The sequence below is a fragment of the Mus caroli genome, chromosome 4 (assembly GCF_900094665.2).
Source record: "Mus caroli chromosome 4, CAROLI_EIJ_v1.1, whole genome shotgun sequence".
In the NCBI taxonomy this organism is placed as follows: Eukaryota; Metazoa; Chordata; class Mammalia; order Rodentia; family Muridae; genus Mus; species Mus caroli.
In genome coordinates, this window is record NC_034573.1 from 110,013,382 (window position 1) to 110,032,903 (window position 19,522).

Here is a 19,522-nt window from a genome sequence, read left to right on the forward strand (position 1 = left end):
GCCTGTGGAGGCCAGAAGTGGATCCCCTGGCGCTGGAGATACTCATGGCTGTGAACCACCAAGTGACTGCTGAGAACCAAACCCAAGCTCCTTGCAAGAGTGGTGGGTGTTCTTACTGATGGAGTCATCTCTCCAGCACTCCCATCCTTGAAGGAGAGATTCTCTCTTAGTAACTGGAGCTTGGAAACAGTGAGAAGAACATAGGAATAGAAAGAGGGATAGTGTAGCATGTCAGAGTGGATGAACATAGCTCATTCCAGACCCTACAGGGGCAGACATGTGAGAACCACTCCTTAAGTGTACGGCAGACCTCTCCTGCAGCCCCTCTTCTGAGACCCTAGGCCCATCTTGTAAACTGTAATTTGAGAAAGTCACATTCTTTGGTCTTTGTCACTTAAGAGTCCACTTGTCCTAGCTACTTTATTCTATAGTCTGTGCTAGTGACCCCCAGACAACAAGAGCCTCAAAGGAAGACCCTTGTTCAAACAGAGAACTTCCAGAGAAGATGTCAGACTAGAAACCTAACTGGTAAGACTTGGTGAAAGGAACTCTGGGCAGTAGACACAACCTCTGTCCCTGTAAGAATCAACTGTAGTGTAAAGGAACTTAGCAAGCCAGGTGACATCTCTGTAGGGAAGCAAGAGAAGTTGTGGGGAATCCCATTGGGTTCAGTCTTAACAAACACCTCCAGGGAGGTCAGCGAGTCCCCACAGATTTGTGCTGCAGGGCAGCGTGACTGCTGAGGGACTGCACACACGATTTGTGGTGACATCCCAGAGCTGGAGACTCTGAAGCAGATCATGGTAGGTATGCCTGAAGTCAGTAGAAACCTCTAGACTACGGGTGCCACCATCTCGTCCCCTTCACAACACTGACACTGGCAAACTCCCAAGGGAAGAGATCCAGCAAAGCCTGGGGCTGGTTGGTCCAATGGCCTCTACACTTCCATGGGCAGAGAGTAAGGGGGCTGACATTGGGATTGGGGCAGGCTTAGTGGAGAACCACAGCAAGGGCTACCTCCACCTCCTCCCCAGGGGTGTAGCCAAAACAGAGCTACACTGTTCAACTCAGTACAGTCGTACCAAAAACCACATTCCAAAGCTGTCATCACAACTACTTGTAACTCCAGGGGATCTGACGCCCTCTTGTGGCTTCTGTGAACACTACACTCACATGACAGTCATTCACCCACATGGCATTCATTCGCTCACATTATATACATATACATAAAGGAAAATATAATTTTTCTTAAAAAAATAAGTATGAAAAGGAAAGAAAGGTCGCTGACAGCGCTTGGGGTGAAGGTGTCTTTGGCTTCAGCGGCTGACGCTCACCTTGACTCTCACCTTGGCTTGAATTCCTGATCTGCCTGCTGCTGCTGGGAATAGCCTTAGTCCAGGGACTTGAGGCCTGTCACCCTGGACAGTCCTATCACAGCTCTTTATCCAAGAAGCCTCTTGAAAGGTTAGGCAAGAGCAGCCGTGATGGTCCCACTGGCCAGTCAGAGCTCTTCGGGTGGATGCAGAGCCTCTCAATCCCTGAAGACTCCTGTCTGCACCAGGCTGCCATTTAAAACAGCTTTTAAGTCTCCCACGTGGTTTGAATTGTAATTGGCGAGTCAGTGCAGGAGAGCGTGGCAAGTGGCCCAGACAAGCTCTCACCATCTGCAACAGTGTTTTCCCCCATCAACTTGACAACAGGGAGCTGTTACAATTCAGACAACACTCTGGGTTTGAAAGGAAAATTATGGTTTTTTCAGAATGCAGCTGGTGTGCCAGTGAATAGGATGGCGTCTCTCTGAAGCATCCCCCTCATTTTATGATATGAAAATAATAAAATGGAGATTCAGCATGTGACTCTTACTTAAACGGATGTCCAAAAGCCACAGCGCACAAAGGCGAGTGAAGCATTCCGGTCCGCAGTAATAATCTTAATAAGAAAGCAAAGAAGAGCAAGTCATTTTAAACTGATTTCTTCCCTTTGGGGGGAGTTAACTTTGTTGTCGCTATAAAACCGGCTTGCAAATGAGCTCTTTGGCTTTCCAGTTAACGTCTGTTATTTCTTTACAGCACACTCTGTTTACCAGTTGTGTGGGGGAAGCCCACAGTGGACTCTCCCCAAGGGAGCTTAGCCTAGGTGTTTCCCATAGGGGAGACTGAGTCTCATAATCACTCCCAAACTTCCCAGGCAAAGGAAACAGATTTTTTTTTCTCCATGTAAAAAAAATGAAGCTAGGCAGAATTAGCAGAAAGCAGTGTTGGCAAGTAGTCTGCCTGACTTCACACGAATCACGCAAGCTTCTCCAGGTCACTGGCTTCCAGGAAAGCCTTCACACACCCTACCTCCCCAGAGCTGAGGCTTTCCAGAGCTTGTACGTGTTTTCCTTCTCCGGTCACCCATTGGCACTGCTGTGCTGACCCATGAAGGATACAAACTTCATCTGTGCTGTTTGCCCATCATTGTGGTACAGAAACTTCTACCGCAGTGGATTCCAAGCTACCCAGTGTGACATCACTGCACCGTGAGGCAGGGAAGGGATACGGACTGGCATCCTATTAGGTCATAGTTCCATCTCACAAATACAAATAACCCAAGAAGGCAAAAGAACAGGGAAGGAACTGTGAGATTTTGAGGTTCTTCCTCCTCTTCCTCCTCCTCCTCTTCTTCTGCTCTCCTCCTCCTCTTCTTTCTCATTGGTTTTTTTTTTTTTTTTTTTTTTTTTTTTTTTTTTGAGATAGGGTGTCCCTGTGCATTCCTGCCTGGTCTGGAACTTGCTATATAGACCAGGCTAGCCTTGAACTCACTGAGATCTGCTTGCCTTTGCCTCTGGGTCCTGGGATTAAGTTTAAGTTTTGAGTGTTTTGCCGGGCGTGGTGGTGCATGCCTTTAATCCCAGCACTCAGGAGGCAGAGGCAGGTGGATTTCTGAGTCTACAGAGTGAGTTCCAGAACAGCCAGGGCTACACAGAGAAACCCTGTCTCGAAAAAAACCAAAAACAAAAAAAAAAAAAATTTTTTTTTTTGAGTGTTTACTTATTAAACTCAAGCCAGGGTTTTCATGTAGCCTGCCATTGAATGTAGCCCAGGGTGACCTGGGATGCTTAGTCCAGTTATCTCTACTTTCTGGGTGCTGGGATTACAGGTGCGGGTTGTCTGGTTTTCCCCACTGCTGGGGATTGAACTCAGGACTTCATGTATGCTATGTGGGCATTTTAATTACCAACAGAACCACAACAAACTCAGCCTCTATATGAAACATATTTTAGTCACAGACTTACCCAATTTGATCATATCTGGTGACTGTGCTTAATAACCACCTCGCAAGACTCTTGAGTAAGAAGTACCCGTTCTTGTGGGCCAGGACTGGCCAGCTCTCCCATATTTCTGCCCTCTGGGAACTTCCGGGTAAGGCTAAACACAGGAGGCACCTGGCTAGTCTTGCCTTCACAAAAACCTTACCAGTTCTCCGGTCATTCAGGGTCCCTCATCCTCCCTTTACAATAAACCAGATCTTCTTCTACATAGGAGATTCTGGGAGTCAGCAGTGGTTTAGTCTGCTCTGTTGGTTCCATTTGACCTCAGGCTGTCTTCCCCCGCCAAGTCCAGATGGCATTACTGTACTATCAGCGTTCTCTGCTTGGCCCCTCCTCCTCCCACACTCCTCTCTCCCTCTGTTTGACAGGTTTAATGCAACTCCCTGGCACCTCCTCCTGTCCATGTGATGCAAAGCCAGCAAGTCATAGGACAGAAGAGCCAAGAAAACCAGGTGCTAAATCATGCAAGGTCAGGCTTCCCGGCAGCTCCCAGCCTCCCAGTGTCCCAGGCAGCTTTTCTTCCATGATTTTCCTAAGCCATATACATCCCCCATGGCTTGCACTGATGTCCTGCAGAATCTCAAGGATGGATGGAACCTTCCAGAGACATTAAGCCGAACAACAGTCTGCTCTTGCAGCCGTTCCCCCTTTGCCCCCCTTTCTCCCCCAGCTGTAGAGCTGCTGTGTGCCAGCTTTTATCCCTTGGCACTCAGCCATGATCCTGGGAAGGCACTGCTTATAAAAGCCAGGCCTGTGGTAAAGTGTTTCCCTTTAAGATGGTGTTTATTGCTCCTACTTCTAGCTGACAAAAGATTCGATAAGGTGTGGTAGTTGTGCCTTGAGTCACACAAGTTATCTGGATTGAACCAGATCTGACTCACATTGGTACCATTCACTTTAGTCTGTGTCACCATCCGTAAGTGCACCCAAGAGCTAGAAGTACAAATGGTTGCTATGCTACCAACCAAGTCAGTACAGTGAGAATAAAGTGTGCCACCTTCAGAGGTGGCGTTCAGGTGCCCTGTGGGGAGGGAGATGATTATGTTGAAGAAAATCCCTTTGAAAGCCACCACAATTTAAGGTGAAATGGTGACAGGAGTCAAGGTCAGAGAAAGGATGGCTATGTATGGGAGCGTGAAAAGATCTGACTTGTTCCAGGGAATGAGGACAAGTGGTACATGAAAGAAGGGGGGATGGAGAGTCCTGGTGGTCTGGGAGAACATTCTGCGTGTTGCCAAACCTGCACTGCTGCAGCCTCTGATGGCCCCTCCCACATCACTTACACACACACACACACACACACACACTCGCACATATACCCCTTTAAATGTTGCCAAGCTAAGAAATGTAGGAAGGAACAGAGCTTTAATGGACACAGTGCGGGGACAAAACAACACCGTCTTAAAGAGAGGTAGCAGGTGCTGCCAAAACACAAGGCCTTTAGAAACCACAGAAATTCCGGGGCTCAGAATAGAAGCCCAGTTTCCAAACCCATCTGGTTCTCCTGGGGCAGCTGCCCACTGACATTGGGCTAGATCAGGAAGGTGGCTGTGTAGGGGGGGCTTTGGAGGGATCGCCTTGCCGGAGGAAGTGTGGCACTTGGGGTGGGCCTTGAGGTTTCATTTTGAGTATGTTCTGCTTCCTGTCTGCAGTTCCAGATGTGACTTTTCATCTGCTCGCTGCCAGGCTTCCCTGCTGTGACGGTCCCTCAGGAACCAGAAGCCCCAAATAAACTCCTCCTCCTCTAAGTTGCGTTGGTCATGATGTTTTATCACAATATAAAAGTAACTAAGGCATCAGTGATCTATATGAACCTGGAATTCCTAAGCCAATGGCAATGCCAGGAGTTTTGCTTTTTCCTTTTTTCAATAACTGTTTTGTGCATTTTATTTCTATGTGTATGGATGTTTTGTCTGCATGTATATATGTGCACCACATGCATGCCTGGTGCCTGCTGAAGAGGGTGTCGGATCTCCTGGAACTAGAGTTATAGATAGTTGTAAAATACCATGTGGGTGCTGAGAAATGGATCCTGTGTCTTTTGGAAGAACAGCCACTGCTCTTAACTACCTACCTCTCCAGCCACACCACCAGGTTTTCTGTCAGGATCTAAACATGAACTTTGAGGGTGGTGACAAATAGCTGCTGCTTGTGTCCTTAAAACATCTGCCCAGGCTACCACCAAGCAGAGGCCATGCCTGTGAGCACAGGGGGCAATGTCCAGCTGTGTTTGATGAGAGTCACTCCCCACTTTAATGTAGACGGTATTCGGTGACTTGGTTGGTCCTAAACCCTCCTTTATCCCCCAAATTAGCTTCTTCCATTTTTCCTATATTTGCAGGGTGTCCTTGCCATGACTTAAGCCATCTTGTCTCCTTTCCTCTAGAGTTTCAAGTGATCCTGATTTCATCTCTGCCACAAAACGATTCCAGGCCTTTTCCCCTATCTCTCTCCTCCCCTCCCTGGCCTGTTTGACACAGGACTGGTCAGGAGGGATGCTGAACCCACAAGAGCGATGCTCACGATCCACTTATGCTATGTCTCTCTCCAATCTACCCCCCATCCGCCCCGCACACAACTAATCAGAGAAGACGCAGGAAGACGGTTTCCCCAAGTGCAGAATCATGTATATTCTGAGTGACTCAGCTATTGACATTCAAGTTTTGACCAGTTTCAAGATGTTGCTACCAGACAGCGGAAAGACCACACACACACACTGTGAATCTATATTACAGAGGAAGACTTGGTGTTGGCATACATGAGTCAAGGATTTCAGGTTATGCAGGGAACCTCTAGAAGGTTCTTTGGATGTCTTACTCCTTTCATGTTGTGAAGTACCTCTGTCTAGAAGGAAGGCCTCTAAGTGCGCTCTGTATCTTGGGGCCCCTACTACCGTTGAGCTTGCTAAGGCCAAGAATACATAGCCTCTTCCTTTCTTAACTCTCTCAGGAGCAATGAGAAACACACCACACTGGGAGGCGTCTGTTACCTCTTCCCAGACAGACAGCTGTGCTTTGTAACTCACTTCAGCCTCAGAGTGCACCATGAGGTAAATGAAATAGGCCATTTTCCCTGTCTACAGAATGGGAAGATGGAGACACAGAGCTCAGGTGCCCAGCTGTGTTGGGAGAGCCAGGGCCAGACTCCTGCTCTGCATCCCTTTGTTCTTTCCAACAAGTGTAGGCAGCCGTGGCAAGTATGGCGGGGCCACAGAGCTGAGACTCAAGGAAGCGACCATGGCCAGCTGTGGTATGGAAATCCCAGAGTGGGGCTAGGATCCAGGTGAGAGTCAGCTTTCTCTGCCTCTAGGCAGGTAGCTCTGGGCAATAACACCGTTGGCAGACATCTCTGCCAGCTGGGAAATGGGCCTCCTTTGGCAAAGGAATCTGGAAACACTCCGAGCTGCTCTGCTCAGGTAGGGCCTAGATGGACTTCGATCAATGAGAAGAGGCTTGGGCTAAACACTGGGCATCTCTCAGTGTTCTGATATCTATCAGCTTCTCAGGGGCCAATGCCTGGCTCCCATCTGACCTCTTCCAGCAGGAACAGAATATAACTAGCCTTCTTTTAAAGTCACCCCTGAGTGCTAAGGAGAAGATACCAGTCTTAGTCTATAAGGGTGAACTGTCATTTTTCAATGGTATAGACACACACTCAGATTACAGTTTAGTGGCATGCACCCAGGGGTGAGACTGCATAGGAACTATAGCAGTGAGGTATGACTGCTGTCACATGGGACCAACATTTTCAGGTGTATGACTGTCAGTTGGTGAAATCTTGTTTTAACTAATTTTAAAGGCCAATTTCTATCTAAATGTGTGTTGTGAAAAAAATTATCATTTTGCTTTATATACATTTTATACTTAACAGTAGAGTGCAGGAATTATGTGCCTATTGGGTAGTGGTGCCTTCAAAGTAGATACCTTAAGGAAAGCGTATGTTTACTCCAGTGTAGCTAACCCAACTCACATTTCTAGAATCTTCCTTGGAAATTTTGAACTTAGATGCTTCTTCAGGATGGGCAAATCTTTGTCCTTTATGATAGGTCTATAATTATTAATAGCCAAAGAGCATTGCGTCTGGTAAATACAATGGGTGGTGGAACTTGGTACTGCCTTGGTAGGTAGCAGTAGTTTTGTGTGTGTGTGTGTGTGTAGGGGGTGGTGGTAAGAAACTAAACAAGGCCCGCTGATAAAGTTATGAGGCCTCTCGGAATTGATGGCTATTGAAGTAATCCCAAAGAGGAAGCCTCAGTGTTCTTGGCACCTGCCATAAAATAGCTGAAGAGGAAGGTCTTCCTAGTGAATATAATGAGGTAACTCGGGGTGGATTTGGCCATTGCTTGTTTTGAGTTAGACCTTCTATATGCAGAAACAAAACTCCGCCTCTACCATTTCTTCCAGGGGAAAGATCTCATCTACTGCTTAAAGAGGTATAAAGGAAAGCACGTGCTATCATGTCTACAATAGCCCACTCACCCCTCCACAAATACCCGAGTCTCTCCGATTTGGAAAAATGGGTAAGGCCAGGTTCCTGGAGTCTGGATAACAGGAGCATGTCCAGAAGAAGCAGAGGGAAGAACAGTCATCGCCCAGTATCTTTCTGTGGTAAAATCCCACTGGCTTCCAGATGACAAGTGGGCAGAGTCCATTGAGAAGGAAAGTCTATGGTGTTGCGTTCTAGTGCACAAGAAACAAAGAGTGTGGCCATAGCTCATCAGATGCATTTCCAGCTGAGGCCAAAGGCAGCAAAGGTGCGTGAAGCTGCTAGAGCTGACATTAGGTAAAGCAAGGGTGTGAATTCCGAGAGACAAAGCCATCTGTAGAAACCCCCTGTTACGAAGCAGGACACATGCCAACTGGCGAGGTCAAAGGATGTTCCACCTCACCTTCTACAGAGTGCTTCAGTGAGAAGCTGAATGTCGGAGGAATGTGGTAAGACGGTGACCGGGGGAAGCAGAGAGGAGCATCTCGCCTGCCTGCACATGCCTCTGCCTCCATCTCCTGCATGAGAGAACGGTGTTTCCAGGAGCCAAGTTCATGTTCGCTGCTGCTAAGGACCAGGCACAGCAACATGGACTCAGTGCCTTAAAGCCCCACCCTTCCATCCACATGCTCGCAATAGATGTTGGTCTCAAATCGATCATTCGGGAAGTTATTCTCCATGAGTGCTTTTTATGAGTCTTACAAAACCCACAAAGCTAGGCGGTTTGTTCAAACTGTTATTAGAAAGGATGCTGAGTGCCCGGATGGGGTTTTCTAGTTTCTGTGCAAATGAAATCACGTTAGTCCAGATCTAATTCACTGAACACTACTCAGGGAAGCAGTAGCATTTGGTTTAAATGCTGCCAAGAAAGCAGGAATTCACTGGAATCGTGACACAATCCCGTTAATGCTGTAACCAGGCTCGGGCAACATGCGCAGGCGGGGCCCCCATTGTTTTTACTGAGGAATCCCGGGCCTCTCCCAGTTCAGGCTCACTCTCACTAGAGGTAGACCCATTGGTGATGGCATAGACACTCTCTGCAACTCCCTGAGCTGAAACGCAACCATTTGCCTCGTTCTTCTCCCTGGGACTTGCCAGTCCCGGGAGGATGGCCATCTTCCCAGTCTGCCTGTTTGGCAGCAGGGACATAGCATAGTCTGCAATGATTGCCCCCACATCTAAGTTGCATGCCTGGTCGAAGGCCAGGAAGCCGACATTGGCGTTGGCCTCACACACCGTGAAGGAGCCGTCATCCATGATAAGAAGGTCGATGCCACAGAAATCCATGCCCAGGATGTTGGACACCTGGATAGCCAGCTGCTTGCCTTGCTCAGTCAGTGGACACTTGACACCCACACCACCTGGAAAGAAAGTACAGCAACCTGAAGGTAAAAATTGCCACTCACTGATGAGGCTAATGACCTTCAAGAAAGATGGGACAGGTGACAAAGGAGGAGCGAGACAAGTACCGTTATTTACAGTGCTACTGAAGGTTTTTAGAAAGTTGGGGCAGGAGAGATGGCTCAGTGGTTAAGAGCCCCGATTGAGCTGCCAGGGGACCCTACTTTAGTTCCCAGCAGGTACTCACAACTGTCTGTAACTACAATGGATCCAATGTCCTCTTTTGGTCACGATAGGCACCCACACACCTATGGCATACATTCATACTTAAACTATTTAAAAATAAAAATAGATATTGGGAAATCACAGTACCTGATACACAGTATGTATTCAATAAATGGCTGTTAGAAAAATGAAAACTGATAATCTACTTACTATATAGTAGGTAGGAACTACATACTTGAGACTTAATGATCAGGGTCACGGCAACTATCCAGCATGTACAAGGCTCTGGGTGCAGGCCCGAGTAGCAGAAAATGGAAGATACTAATAATATACCGTCAACCTCGGGTCTCCAGGCACCATGCACACCCACAGATTCGAGGTTCCATACTGTGGCTCTGCTCATGGCTACTGTGTAGATGAAGACAATCACTGAGTACTCAGAACAATGTCAGACAACCCAGAATTTGTTTGCATGGCCAGAGTATCTCACAACTGTCATCTGCACAGGCATGGGCCGTGTGCTAGCCCAGGGCAAGAACTGCCTCACAATCCAGTGGTTCACAATGGGTTGGTCACAACCTCTTTGTGAGTGGAAAAACCCTTTCACAGGGTTCCCATATCAGACATCCTGCTTATCAGATATTTACATTTCCACTCAATGACAGTAGCAAAACTACAGTTATGAAGTAGCAACATAATAACTTTATGGTTGGAGGTCACCACACCGTGAGGAACTGTATTTAAAGGGCAGCAGCATTAGGAAGGTTGAGAGCCACTGCTCATAATCTCTGTCCTCCTGGCTCCACTGCAGATGGTGTGGTGTTACCTGGGGACTCTTAGTGAAACAGGACCCAATCAGAAAATGAGCCTCTTTATAGTCAATGAACTTGGAGCATGCAGCTGCTGAGTCAGGAAATAACTGTAGGGCTTTTCTTTTTCTTTTTCCAAATTACCAACATAAATTCATTCACCAAGTCTGACTAGCATCTTCTGTGATAGGGACAAGGATCTATATCCCTATAGGATGTCTCCATTCCCCATGACAGAAATAAAGCTTTCCGAGTGAGCTAAAGGGATGGACGGGATTCTCTACATTCAGCCAAAAATACAAACTGCAGCTTTCTGGCAGTTTCGTGCATGAAAGAAAAAGGAAATCTTCAGTTAAAATGTGAGAGCAAATACGACACTGCAACATAACACTGCCAATCTACAAAGTGCACGTTTGAGAACTATGCAGTTGAGTCTCACAACACCCCCTAAAAATTGCAAGATAAAATTTTTTGATGTTGTAAGTAAGTTTGTGCTCTTGCGCTGGCTGTATTCACAGGTCTCTGGGGGCATTTGGGCTACAGGTTAGGCCCACTTGTAAGGTTTTGGTAAACGAACTGTGGGGATGATACAGGTTCAAGTCTAACTCCTCACCTGCTTCCTTATGCCATCCATGTTTTATTCAGATGGACCTTTGCCCAAACGCTGGTCACTCTCTTGTCAACCCCTGACTGGTGAGTCCTAACATCTACACAACAAGGTTTTATACTTCAATGTCTTGACACCTGGACCGTATCTTTTGGCCCAGCCCCTGACTTCCCGTCCCTCTCTGGACTGCTAATGGCCATGGGAAAGGTTCTCTTCTCATTTTCTGTGAGGTCCTCTGCCCCACCCCCACACCCCCAAGCCTTCCCCGTCTTACCTAGAAAGCAGTTGCTTTGCATGCGGCCATCTGTGGAGCAGCGCAGCATGGAGCCAATCACCTGGCCGCCCACCACCACCACCCGGATGTCCTTCCCGTGTGACTCCTTCACATACTTCTGAAACAGGTAGGGCACATCATGGCGGACTAGGTGGCAGATGTCAGAGAGGTGATGCTTGTCTCTGGCCAGAAAAACAGCTTTCCCTTCAAGAAGAAAGACGGAGAGCAAGAGAGGCCGCTGGACAGGCTGTACACTTGTCTAACCATCCTACCTCCCCAGCCTGTCTCCCTGCCCCAAACAGGTACCAGCTTTCTGGAACTTTCCATGTATTGGCCCCTCCTATTTTTTGATGAGATTCCTTTGTCTTAGCAAAGAGCACTGAACTTAATGTCATCAGATTTTAACCCCTGTCTCTCTCCACATCTGATTTTTGTTTGATTGCTTTTTTTTTTTAATAGGGTCTCATTCGGTAACCCACACTGCCCTAAAATGAAAACCCTGATCCTCCTTCCCAGAGTGCTGAGGTCAGCGTGTGTCCTCTGCCTGCTTTTTATTTCCTTTTTCAAAATGAAACTATAATGTATCCCAGAAACTCAGATGAGAAGCCAAAGCCAGATTCTGAGACTCTAAACTGGTCAGTAAGTGTTTCCTTCCAACCACTACAAGGTGCTACAGTTCTGTCTGTCTGTCTGTCTGTCTCTCCCTCTCTCTGTGTCTAAATGCTCTGAACTCCACAATGGGCTTAGTATATATGGCAGACACTCATCTTTGTTTACAGAACACAATTAAATGGACATAGTTTAGAGGAATTTCAAGTGTGAGTGCAGAGAGTTACAGAGGACAGCCACAACACAGTAAGAGGCCCACAGGGTCCCTTCTGCTGTCACAAGACAGGCCTCTGGGCTCATAGGAAGGGACCTGACACACTCCCTCCGAACTTCCATTTTTGTGTGTGGTATGTACATATATTTACATATATGTGAAAGTAGGGGACATGGAGGACAGAGATCAATGTCAGGTGTGTGTAGGTATGTACACACACACTCTCACACACATACAATATGTATGCATAGTGCATGCATGTAAACATGTGTGCACCCATGCATACAGGTGTGGAGGCCAGAGCAAGATGCCAGGTGACTTCTTCTATTTATCTCTTTGTCACTGCCTGGACACAGGGTCTTTGAAGCTAGCTGTTCTTGCTAGCTGGCCAGTCAGCCTGCTCCCAGCATCCACCTGTCTCTACCCACTCCAACCCCAATGCTGGGTTTATTAGGTGCATGTAAGCCATGCTCCATGTTTGACAAGGCTGCTGAGGTCTCCAACTTAGGTACTCCTGTCTGAACCAGAAGTGATGTATCCACTGAGCCACCTCCACCCTCTCCTCAGCTCCTCCACATTATTTTGTTGACACAGCTTTTCTCACTGGGACCGGGAGATCACCAATTAGGCAAAATCAATTATTCCCCCTTGCCTCTCTTCTTCAGAATGAAGGTTCCAGGCATGCACCACCACACTTAGCTTCCTATGTGGGTGCTGGGGAGTCAAGCCAAGATCTGTACGCTTACTCAGTAGGCATGTTGCCAACAGAGCCATCTTCCCAGTTCCCTGTTTCTTCCTTCTAAGTGAATGAAATTTGCTATTTGGCCATCCTCACTTGATTCCACAGAGAATGGCTCCTGTCCTGTGGCCCTCTGGGAGAGCATTCCTCTGTGACTCTCAAGTTTGCTCCTGGAGTCACCCGTGCTCCTGCTGTCCTCCAGCCCCTGCTCTCTAGCTGCATCTCAGTGAACAAGTCGGAGCGGCATCCCAACAGGCTTGCCCTGCAAACCCGACATGGGCATGCACAACTGAGCCCTCTCTTAGGCAAAAATGGAAAGGAAGTATTTTCCCTAGGTTTCCTATCCACCACAAGGGGAGTAGAACAGCTCTAGAATCTTAAAAAAATAAAATAAAATAAAAATTGGGGTTGGGGGGCAGAAAGATGGCTCAGTGAATAAGAGCACTTGTGTAGTCCTGAGAGCCTGAGTTTGAATGCCAGCACCCACATAACAGGCAGAGATCCTGTGCACCTTGCTGGTCTGCTGGCTGCCAGGCAAGTTGAAAAACTTGAGCTTTCTGATTAGCCTACAAGCTGTTAGGTGGAGTGTGACAGAGGAGAATGCTAATGCCTTTCCACGGGCTCGATGTGTGTGTGTGTGTGTGTGTGTGTGTGTGTGTGTGTGTGTGCGCAACTCTCCAAAGCATAGCCAGTATTCAGAGCTGGAATGCAGTACAATGTTTACCAAGCACACTAAAAGCCCTGGCTTCAGTCTTCAGTACCATAAAAATAAAACAAGATGTAATGTTCAACTATTCCTGAAATGACGGAATCCCAGACACCCAGTGAAATTTGGGGACAGGAAGCAAGTTATTTGAAGATGTCCAAGTGGCAGGTGACAGGAGGCGTGCAGTTAATGTTCACTACGGAGTATCTAAACGTGTGTGTGTGTGTGTGTGTGTGTGTGTGAGAGAGAGAGAGAGAGAGAGAGAGAGAGAGAGAGAGAGAGAGAGGCAGGCAGGCAGACAGACAGACAGACAAAAAGACAGAGGGGAGTGGGAAAGATAGAATTTTATGAGTGTGGTGTGTTAATGGAATAGAATAGCCCATATTTAAAAACAGAAATGAGGAGATGGAGAGGTTAGAGCAGCAGATGGTCTTGCCGAGGATCACATTTCATTCCCAAACCCACATGGCTGAGTGAGCTCCTCTGTTCTTCAATCTCAGAGGAGCTTGTGGATGTTATCTGTTCACAAACCCTGCAATGTGACCGTCTGCACTATCTAACATATGAGCTTGAGAGCACTGACTGTTCTCTGAATGTCTACATCAGACCCTACAGCACAGCGAGGCTCAGCATGTATCTGTTTAGGATGCTGCATTTTGCTCCAGAAGCCTTGATCCCAAGTGTGCTATTCCACCTGCGTTACATACCACTATTACAGGAGAGGGAGACTATTCTCTCCTGCCGAGACCTCTGTCGCACCCTTCCTCAGCCTTGAGCACTGTAGCAGGCCTTATAGCAGAGGTTATCAACCTGTGGGTCAAAACCCCTTTGGAGGTCAAATGACCCTTTCACAGGGGTCGTCTATGATCAGTGGAAAATATATACTTACATTATGATTCATAATAATAGCAAAATTACAGTTATGAAGTAGCAACAAAAATAACTTTAAGGTTGGGGGTCACTACAACATGAAGAACGGTATCAAAGGGTCGTAGGATAGGAAGGTTGAGAACCGCTGCCTTATATCAGATGCTCAGGACCTAGTTCCCATCCTGGGCATCATTTAAAGCTAGAACTGTCGAGCAATGTAGCCCTGTACTAGAAGAGCAAAATGCTACAGACACAAAAGGGAAGAATGACTGATTTTGTCTGAAGGAAAAAAAAAGGGGGGGGAGGAAGCCCAGGGGTGTGCTGATAGAAGAAATGAGGTCAGGAGCTGGCCTGAGCAGATGAGCAAAGACAGAGCTAGTGAAGTCAAGAGAGCAGATGGTTGTGGGACAGAATGTACATGGTCTCTCTGGTGACTAAGGACAGCCTGGAATGAAGAAGGCTGCCTGCACAGATCATGGCTCCATGAGCAACATGGGCTTAGTCTATCAGGTACCACTAGCAGGGGACTTGGGAGGGTGTTCAGCAAGAGAGAGCAGCTCTGTTTCCGAGAATCTACTTAAAAGAAAGAGCAGATGCTCTGGCTATGGACTTGAGAATCTACGCCAGCTGCAGTCGTTGAGGAGAGGTAGGCGTCTGACAGAAGGACAGAGGGGATTGACAGAGCAGCCGGAACACTGAGTGTGTAGAGCACCCCTGTGCCTCAGAACTGCAGTTACACGCACTGACCCCCCATGTCCACTCCCAGCGAACCCAGCAGTGCCACTGACCCCGGTGCCCCCGTGTGCTCTTCACCACCACTGGGTAGCCCAGGGGCTCAGCTTCATCGATCATTTTAGAGAAGTCTTCGTGCCCACCTGCCAAGAAAAGGCAAGAATCAATAAAGTGTTGGCAACGGGGCAGAGGCTGGCCCAGCACTTGCCCGTGTAGAATGTGCTGATGAAATCCATCCAAACCCAGCAGACACGAACCACATCTGTAATGTGCAAGGTGGGACCAGAGGAAGGCGACTACCAGCATCAAGCCTCTATCCACACCTGCTGTGGTAATCCTCATGGCACCCTACAGTTGGGTCCTTCACAATGGCCATGGTAGCAGAACTCCAGGATGGTCTGCCAGACTTCTACCTACCCCTCCTGGTGAACTCCTTTATGGGATCTCTTCTCTTGAGTGGGAGAGAGGCCATTGAATTTACGGGAGCATAGATTATCACTCTTGGGATTACATTAATAGTCTGTTAACCTTGAGCCTATCAGAGGTGAGGAGAGCACTAATTCTTGATGGGCCTGCTCTAAACAGGAGAACCCTTTAAGAGGAAACAAGACTTGAGAGCATTTTCTGTTGGCCTTGAAGGAGCAAGGTGCTGTGCTGTGGAGTGGGCCAGGTAGCAAGGAAGAGTATGCAGACTCTAGGGCCTGTGATTGGCAGCCTGTTGATGGCCAACAAGGAAGTGGGAACCTGCTTGTCACTTCCTCAGAGGTCTCATACTATCAAAGCATTCTTTTTCTGATCTCCTTTCTACTTCCTCTGTTCTAGTTTCCTCAGAGGCTCAACTGCTCCCATCCTAAGCAAGTGGAGTCCTGCTGCTGGGTCCTCACCTCCCTTGACTTCAATTCTATAACCCCCTCATCAAGCTGCTCAGAAGTTACAGATTTCAGTCACTCCTTCGGCCTTCACTTCTGTAAGCCTCCTCTGATGGCTCCTCTCCTCATCACTGAGCGGAAGGAGTCTTCTTGTTCTGAGGAGACACGTGGGCTTCTGATGACGCCATCTTTCCCACTGGCTTCTGTGACACCTCTATCCCACCTTGCACATTACAGGTATGGTTCGTGTCTGCCTTCTCCTGGGCATCTGTCCAGGTCCTTTTATAGGCTCTTCTTCTTCCATTCCGTAAAAGATTCCCTCCCCCCACTTTAGTTTATGTTTTATTCTTCTGGTTTTTTTTTAATGAGATGATCTCACTTTGTAGCCCAGGCTGACCTCAAACTTATAATCCTCCTGCCTCCACCTCCCAGGTGCCAGGATTACAAGCATGCACCACCACACACAGCTCATTTTGAGCTTTGCCAAGATAGGGCAAGCAGTCCTTCATTCTGGGTCAGAAGGCTGAAGATGGATGCTCCAACTTTACAGAGAACTTTTTTTAGGGGGCTGTCCAGGCAGCCAGCTGTCTCTGTCATTTCTATAGTTTTGGAAGCTGACTGCCTACACTTCCTGCATACCCAAGTAATATTTACTTCTTCTCAAGCCTCCGATAAGGTTGGAGTCTGGATAGTTATAGTCTTATAATTAATCTTAACTTGTTTAGTACTTTAGCAGAAGCAGTCTAAACCCTTTAACTGGACCCTTTAGAGCTCTGTTCTTTCATCCTGCATGTCCACACTGAGTAACCTGCTGTGTCTCTCACGTCACTTGGCACAAGAGGGGCTTCTGAATCCTCGTCCCCAGCCTTTTGCAAGCTTTGGGTTCACTGCTCACTGCTCCCCAAGCATTTTCCCTCACACAGACTGTAAACGTCGCAAACACACCAAGTCTCCACTGAAATCGTCCCCTGCCAGCCACTCACCCTCATACCCAGTTTACTTCTTCCTCTTGGCATCTACTGACCCAGGACAGAACCTAGTCACCTCCATTCCTTCCCACACTTTCTATACACAGTCAGTTACTCCGCTCTATTTTATCTGTTGCATTCACAATTCCTGAATCTGCTCACCATTCCTCCCTCATTGAAGATGCCTACCACTACCTACCCTGCCTCTATTTTGTCTCATGTCATTCACTCTCCCTGTGGTGGCCAACATGATCTGCAGAGTGACTCTGAGTAGGCATCAGAAGCCTCCTCTTAGCCTCCTGTTAGCTATCTTGTTGGCATGCAGCATGCTGCCTGCATCTTCTTATCTTTCCAGTCTTCAACTCTCTGTGCACCCTTAGCCTTCTGTAACTGCCGGCGATACCACCAGCTAGTTAGGTTCTCTTCACCTCTGGTTCTTTTTCCGCTCTCTATTCCAAGGCCCTTCTTTTCACAGGCTATCTTTAGCTTAGATGATGCTACCTCTTCAAGGAAGTGGTCCTCAATGGCTAATCATTGCACTCGAAGCTCTCCTATGGACTCCTGTACCACCTAAGGCTCTGAACATTGACCACACTGCATAGAAACTGCCTGTATTTTTGCGGCCCTTCGTTTTTGCTGTCCTGGGAATGCCTTAGGGGCAGGACTGTTCTAGGACAATTTTGTGGTGGTTTGAATGTCTCCCCAAAGGTTCATATATTTGATGTTTAGCCCCCCAGAGAGTGGAAGAAATTCTTTGACAGGATTTGAAGGATTAGGAAGTGGTCTTGTTGGAGGAAGTGTCACTATGGTAGCCTTTGATGTTTTTTTTTTCTTCTAAATGTTTATTTATTATTATAAATAAGTACACTGTAGCTGTGTTCAGATACACCAGAAGAGGGCATCAGATCTTATTACAGATGGTTGTGAGTCATCATGTGGTTGCTGGGATTTGAACTCATGATCTTTGGAAGAGCAGTTAGTGCTCTTAATCACTGAACCATCTCTCCAGCCCCAGCTTTGAGGCTTTAAAAGCCCATTCTAGGCCCAGTCTCTTTCCTTGCCTGTGGATCAAGATACAGCTCTCAACTACTTCTCCAGGACTATGCCTGTTGCCATGGTCCCCACCAAGATGATTATGGACTAAATCTCTGAAACAGTAAGCAAGCCCCTACTTAAATGCTTTCTATTATAAGAGCTTCCTTGGTCATGGTGTCTCCTCACAGCAATAGAACACTGAGTAACACATCCTCTTACAGTGGCTGGTCCATATTTATCAAATGACTACAAACAGAGAGTGGTCAAGGCAGTCCACACAGAAGGACTGGCCAGCATTTAATATGCCAATCCCCTAAAGGTAAACAGACTCGGGGGAAAAGCAACCAGAGTCACAGCAAGTTTCTTAGAGAGAGAAGAGAGACATCAGTATTTTGGGAAGGAGTTATAAGTTTATTTTCAGGAGACTCACCATAGGAGAAGGTGTCTGGCATGGGGACCCCATGTCCAGCCAGCTCTTGGAATGTCCAAAACTTGTTGATGCAGTTTAAGATGCTTTGAGGACGGTTGACCAAGCGGCAGCCCAGCTTCTCCAGGTGCCTCAGGATGGTGATCTCACTATCCGATTGGACAGAGGGTGTGGATACTCGAACAACCACCACGTCGGGGAAGGTGGTCAGGGGTTTCTGGCTCAGCTGCAGGCCTGCAAGCAAGGGCTAGAGTAAGCTCAGTGCTCGGCAGTGGTTTATCAACTGGAAGAAGTGCTTCCAGAGTTTATCTGGCCAGAAAAGAGCCTCAAAACTGCCGCATGGGCATGGTGGTGTGTGCTGGTATATGGTGCAAGAAAGCGGTAGACAGCACAGTCCTCCGGCAAATGGGCAGAGCGTGATTATGATACAAGTAACGAACAGAGGGGAAGAGACTGCAACGCACCAAGATTGGCACAAGTTAGAAGAGTCCATGGCACAGCTGCAGTCAGGCCCTGCTTCCCCTGAGGCGGGGACTGCTCTAGGGCCAGTGGCTCGGGAGGGCATCAGTGCTGCCTGCTTTTGGAATCCCTACACTCTTCAATGACTGAGCCTCATGAAAATCTACTGGCTAGATCATTATGTGTGACCACTTCCTATTATCATTTGTTTCATTTTGTTTAAAATAGGATCTTATGATGTTGCCCAGACTAGATCAAACTCTTGATCCTCTGCCTCTGGGGCTGAGACTCCAGGCTTATGCTATACCACACTCAGCTAAACAATCTTTATGAACATACAGTTACATTTTGCATATGCAAATGTCAGTGTTAGATGGAGAACTAGGACTCTAGATCTGCTATGTAAAGTGTTTGCCTAACATGTGCAATGTCTGGGTTCAACTCCCAGCTTGGCTTAACCAACTCACTATGAACTCAACTATGTAAACAGATGCAGGTTGGGGAAAAGGAAAAGAAATACACATTTTGAGAATAGGGTTACAAATTCTCTCTCTCTCTCTCTCTCTCTCTCTCTCTCTCTCGTCTTGCTACGTAGCCCAAGCTGACCTCACTATGTAGCCCATGTGGCTTTGCCTCGCAGCAACACTACACTACACTACACTACACTACACTACACTACACTACACTACACTATACTCTTGCCTTAGCACCCCTATAACAGGGTTATTGTCATGGGCACCTATGACCAGCCTTTTTTTTTCCCTCTCTTTATCTAAATTTTCCAGAATGCTTTTTTTTTCACATGTGTGTGTGTGTGTATGTATGTGTGTGTATATATAT

General features: G+C 47.4%; 1 protein-coding gene across 1 annotated transcript in view; it reads right to left on the bottom strand.

The window, feature by feature from the left end:
• Window positions 1–5,922: 5,922 nt before the first annotated feature.
• Rimkla (ribosomal modification protein rimK like family member A) overlaps window positions 5,923–19,522 on the bottom strand; it is a 28,080-nt gene continuing 14,480 nt past the window's right edge. Inside the window, exons 2-5 of the mRNA XM_021161481.1 lie at window positions 18,227–18,457; window positions 14,981–15,067; window positions 11,055–11,258; window positions 5,923–9,159 (exon numbers count right to left, since the gene is read on the bottom strand). Coding sequence (XP_021017140.1) covers window positions 8,702–9,159; window positions 11,055–11,258; window positions 14,981–15,067; window positions 18,227–18,457 — 980 coding nt within the window. The 3' untranslated portion in view covers window positions 5,923–8,701. The remainder of the gene's footprint in view (window positions 9,160–11,054; window positions 11,259–14,980; window positions 15,068–18,226; window positions 18,458–19,522) is intronic.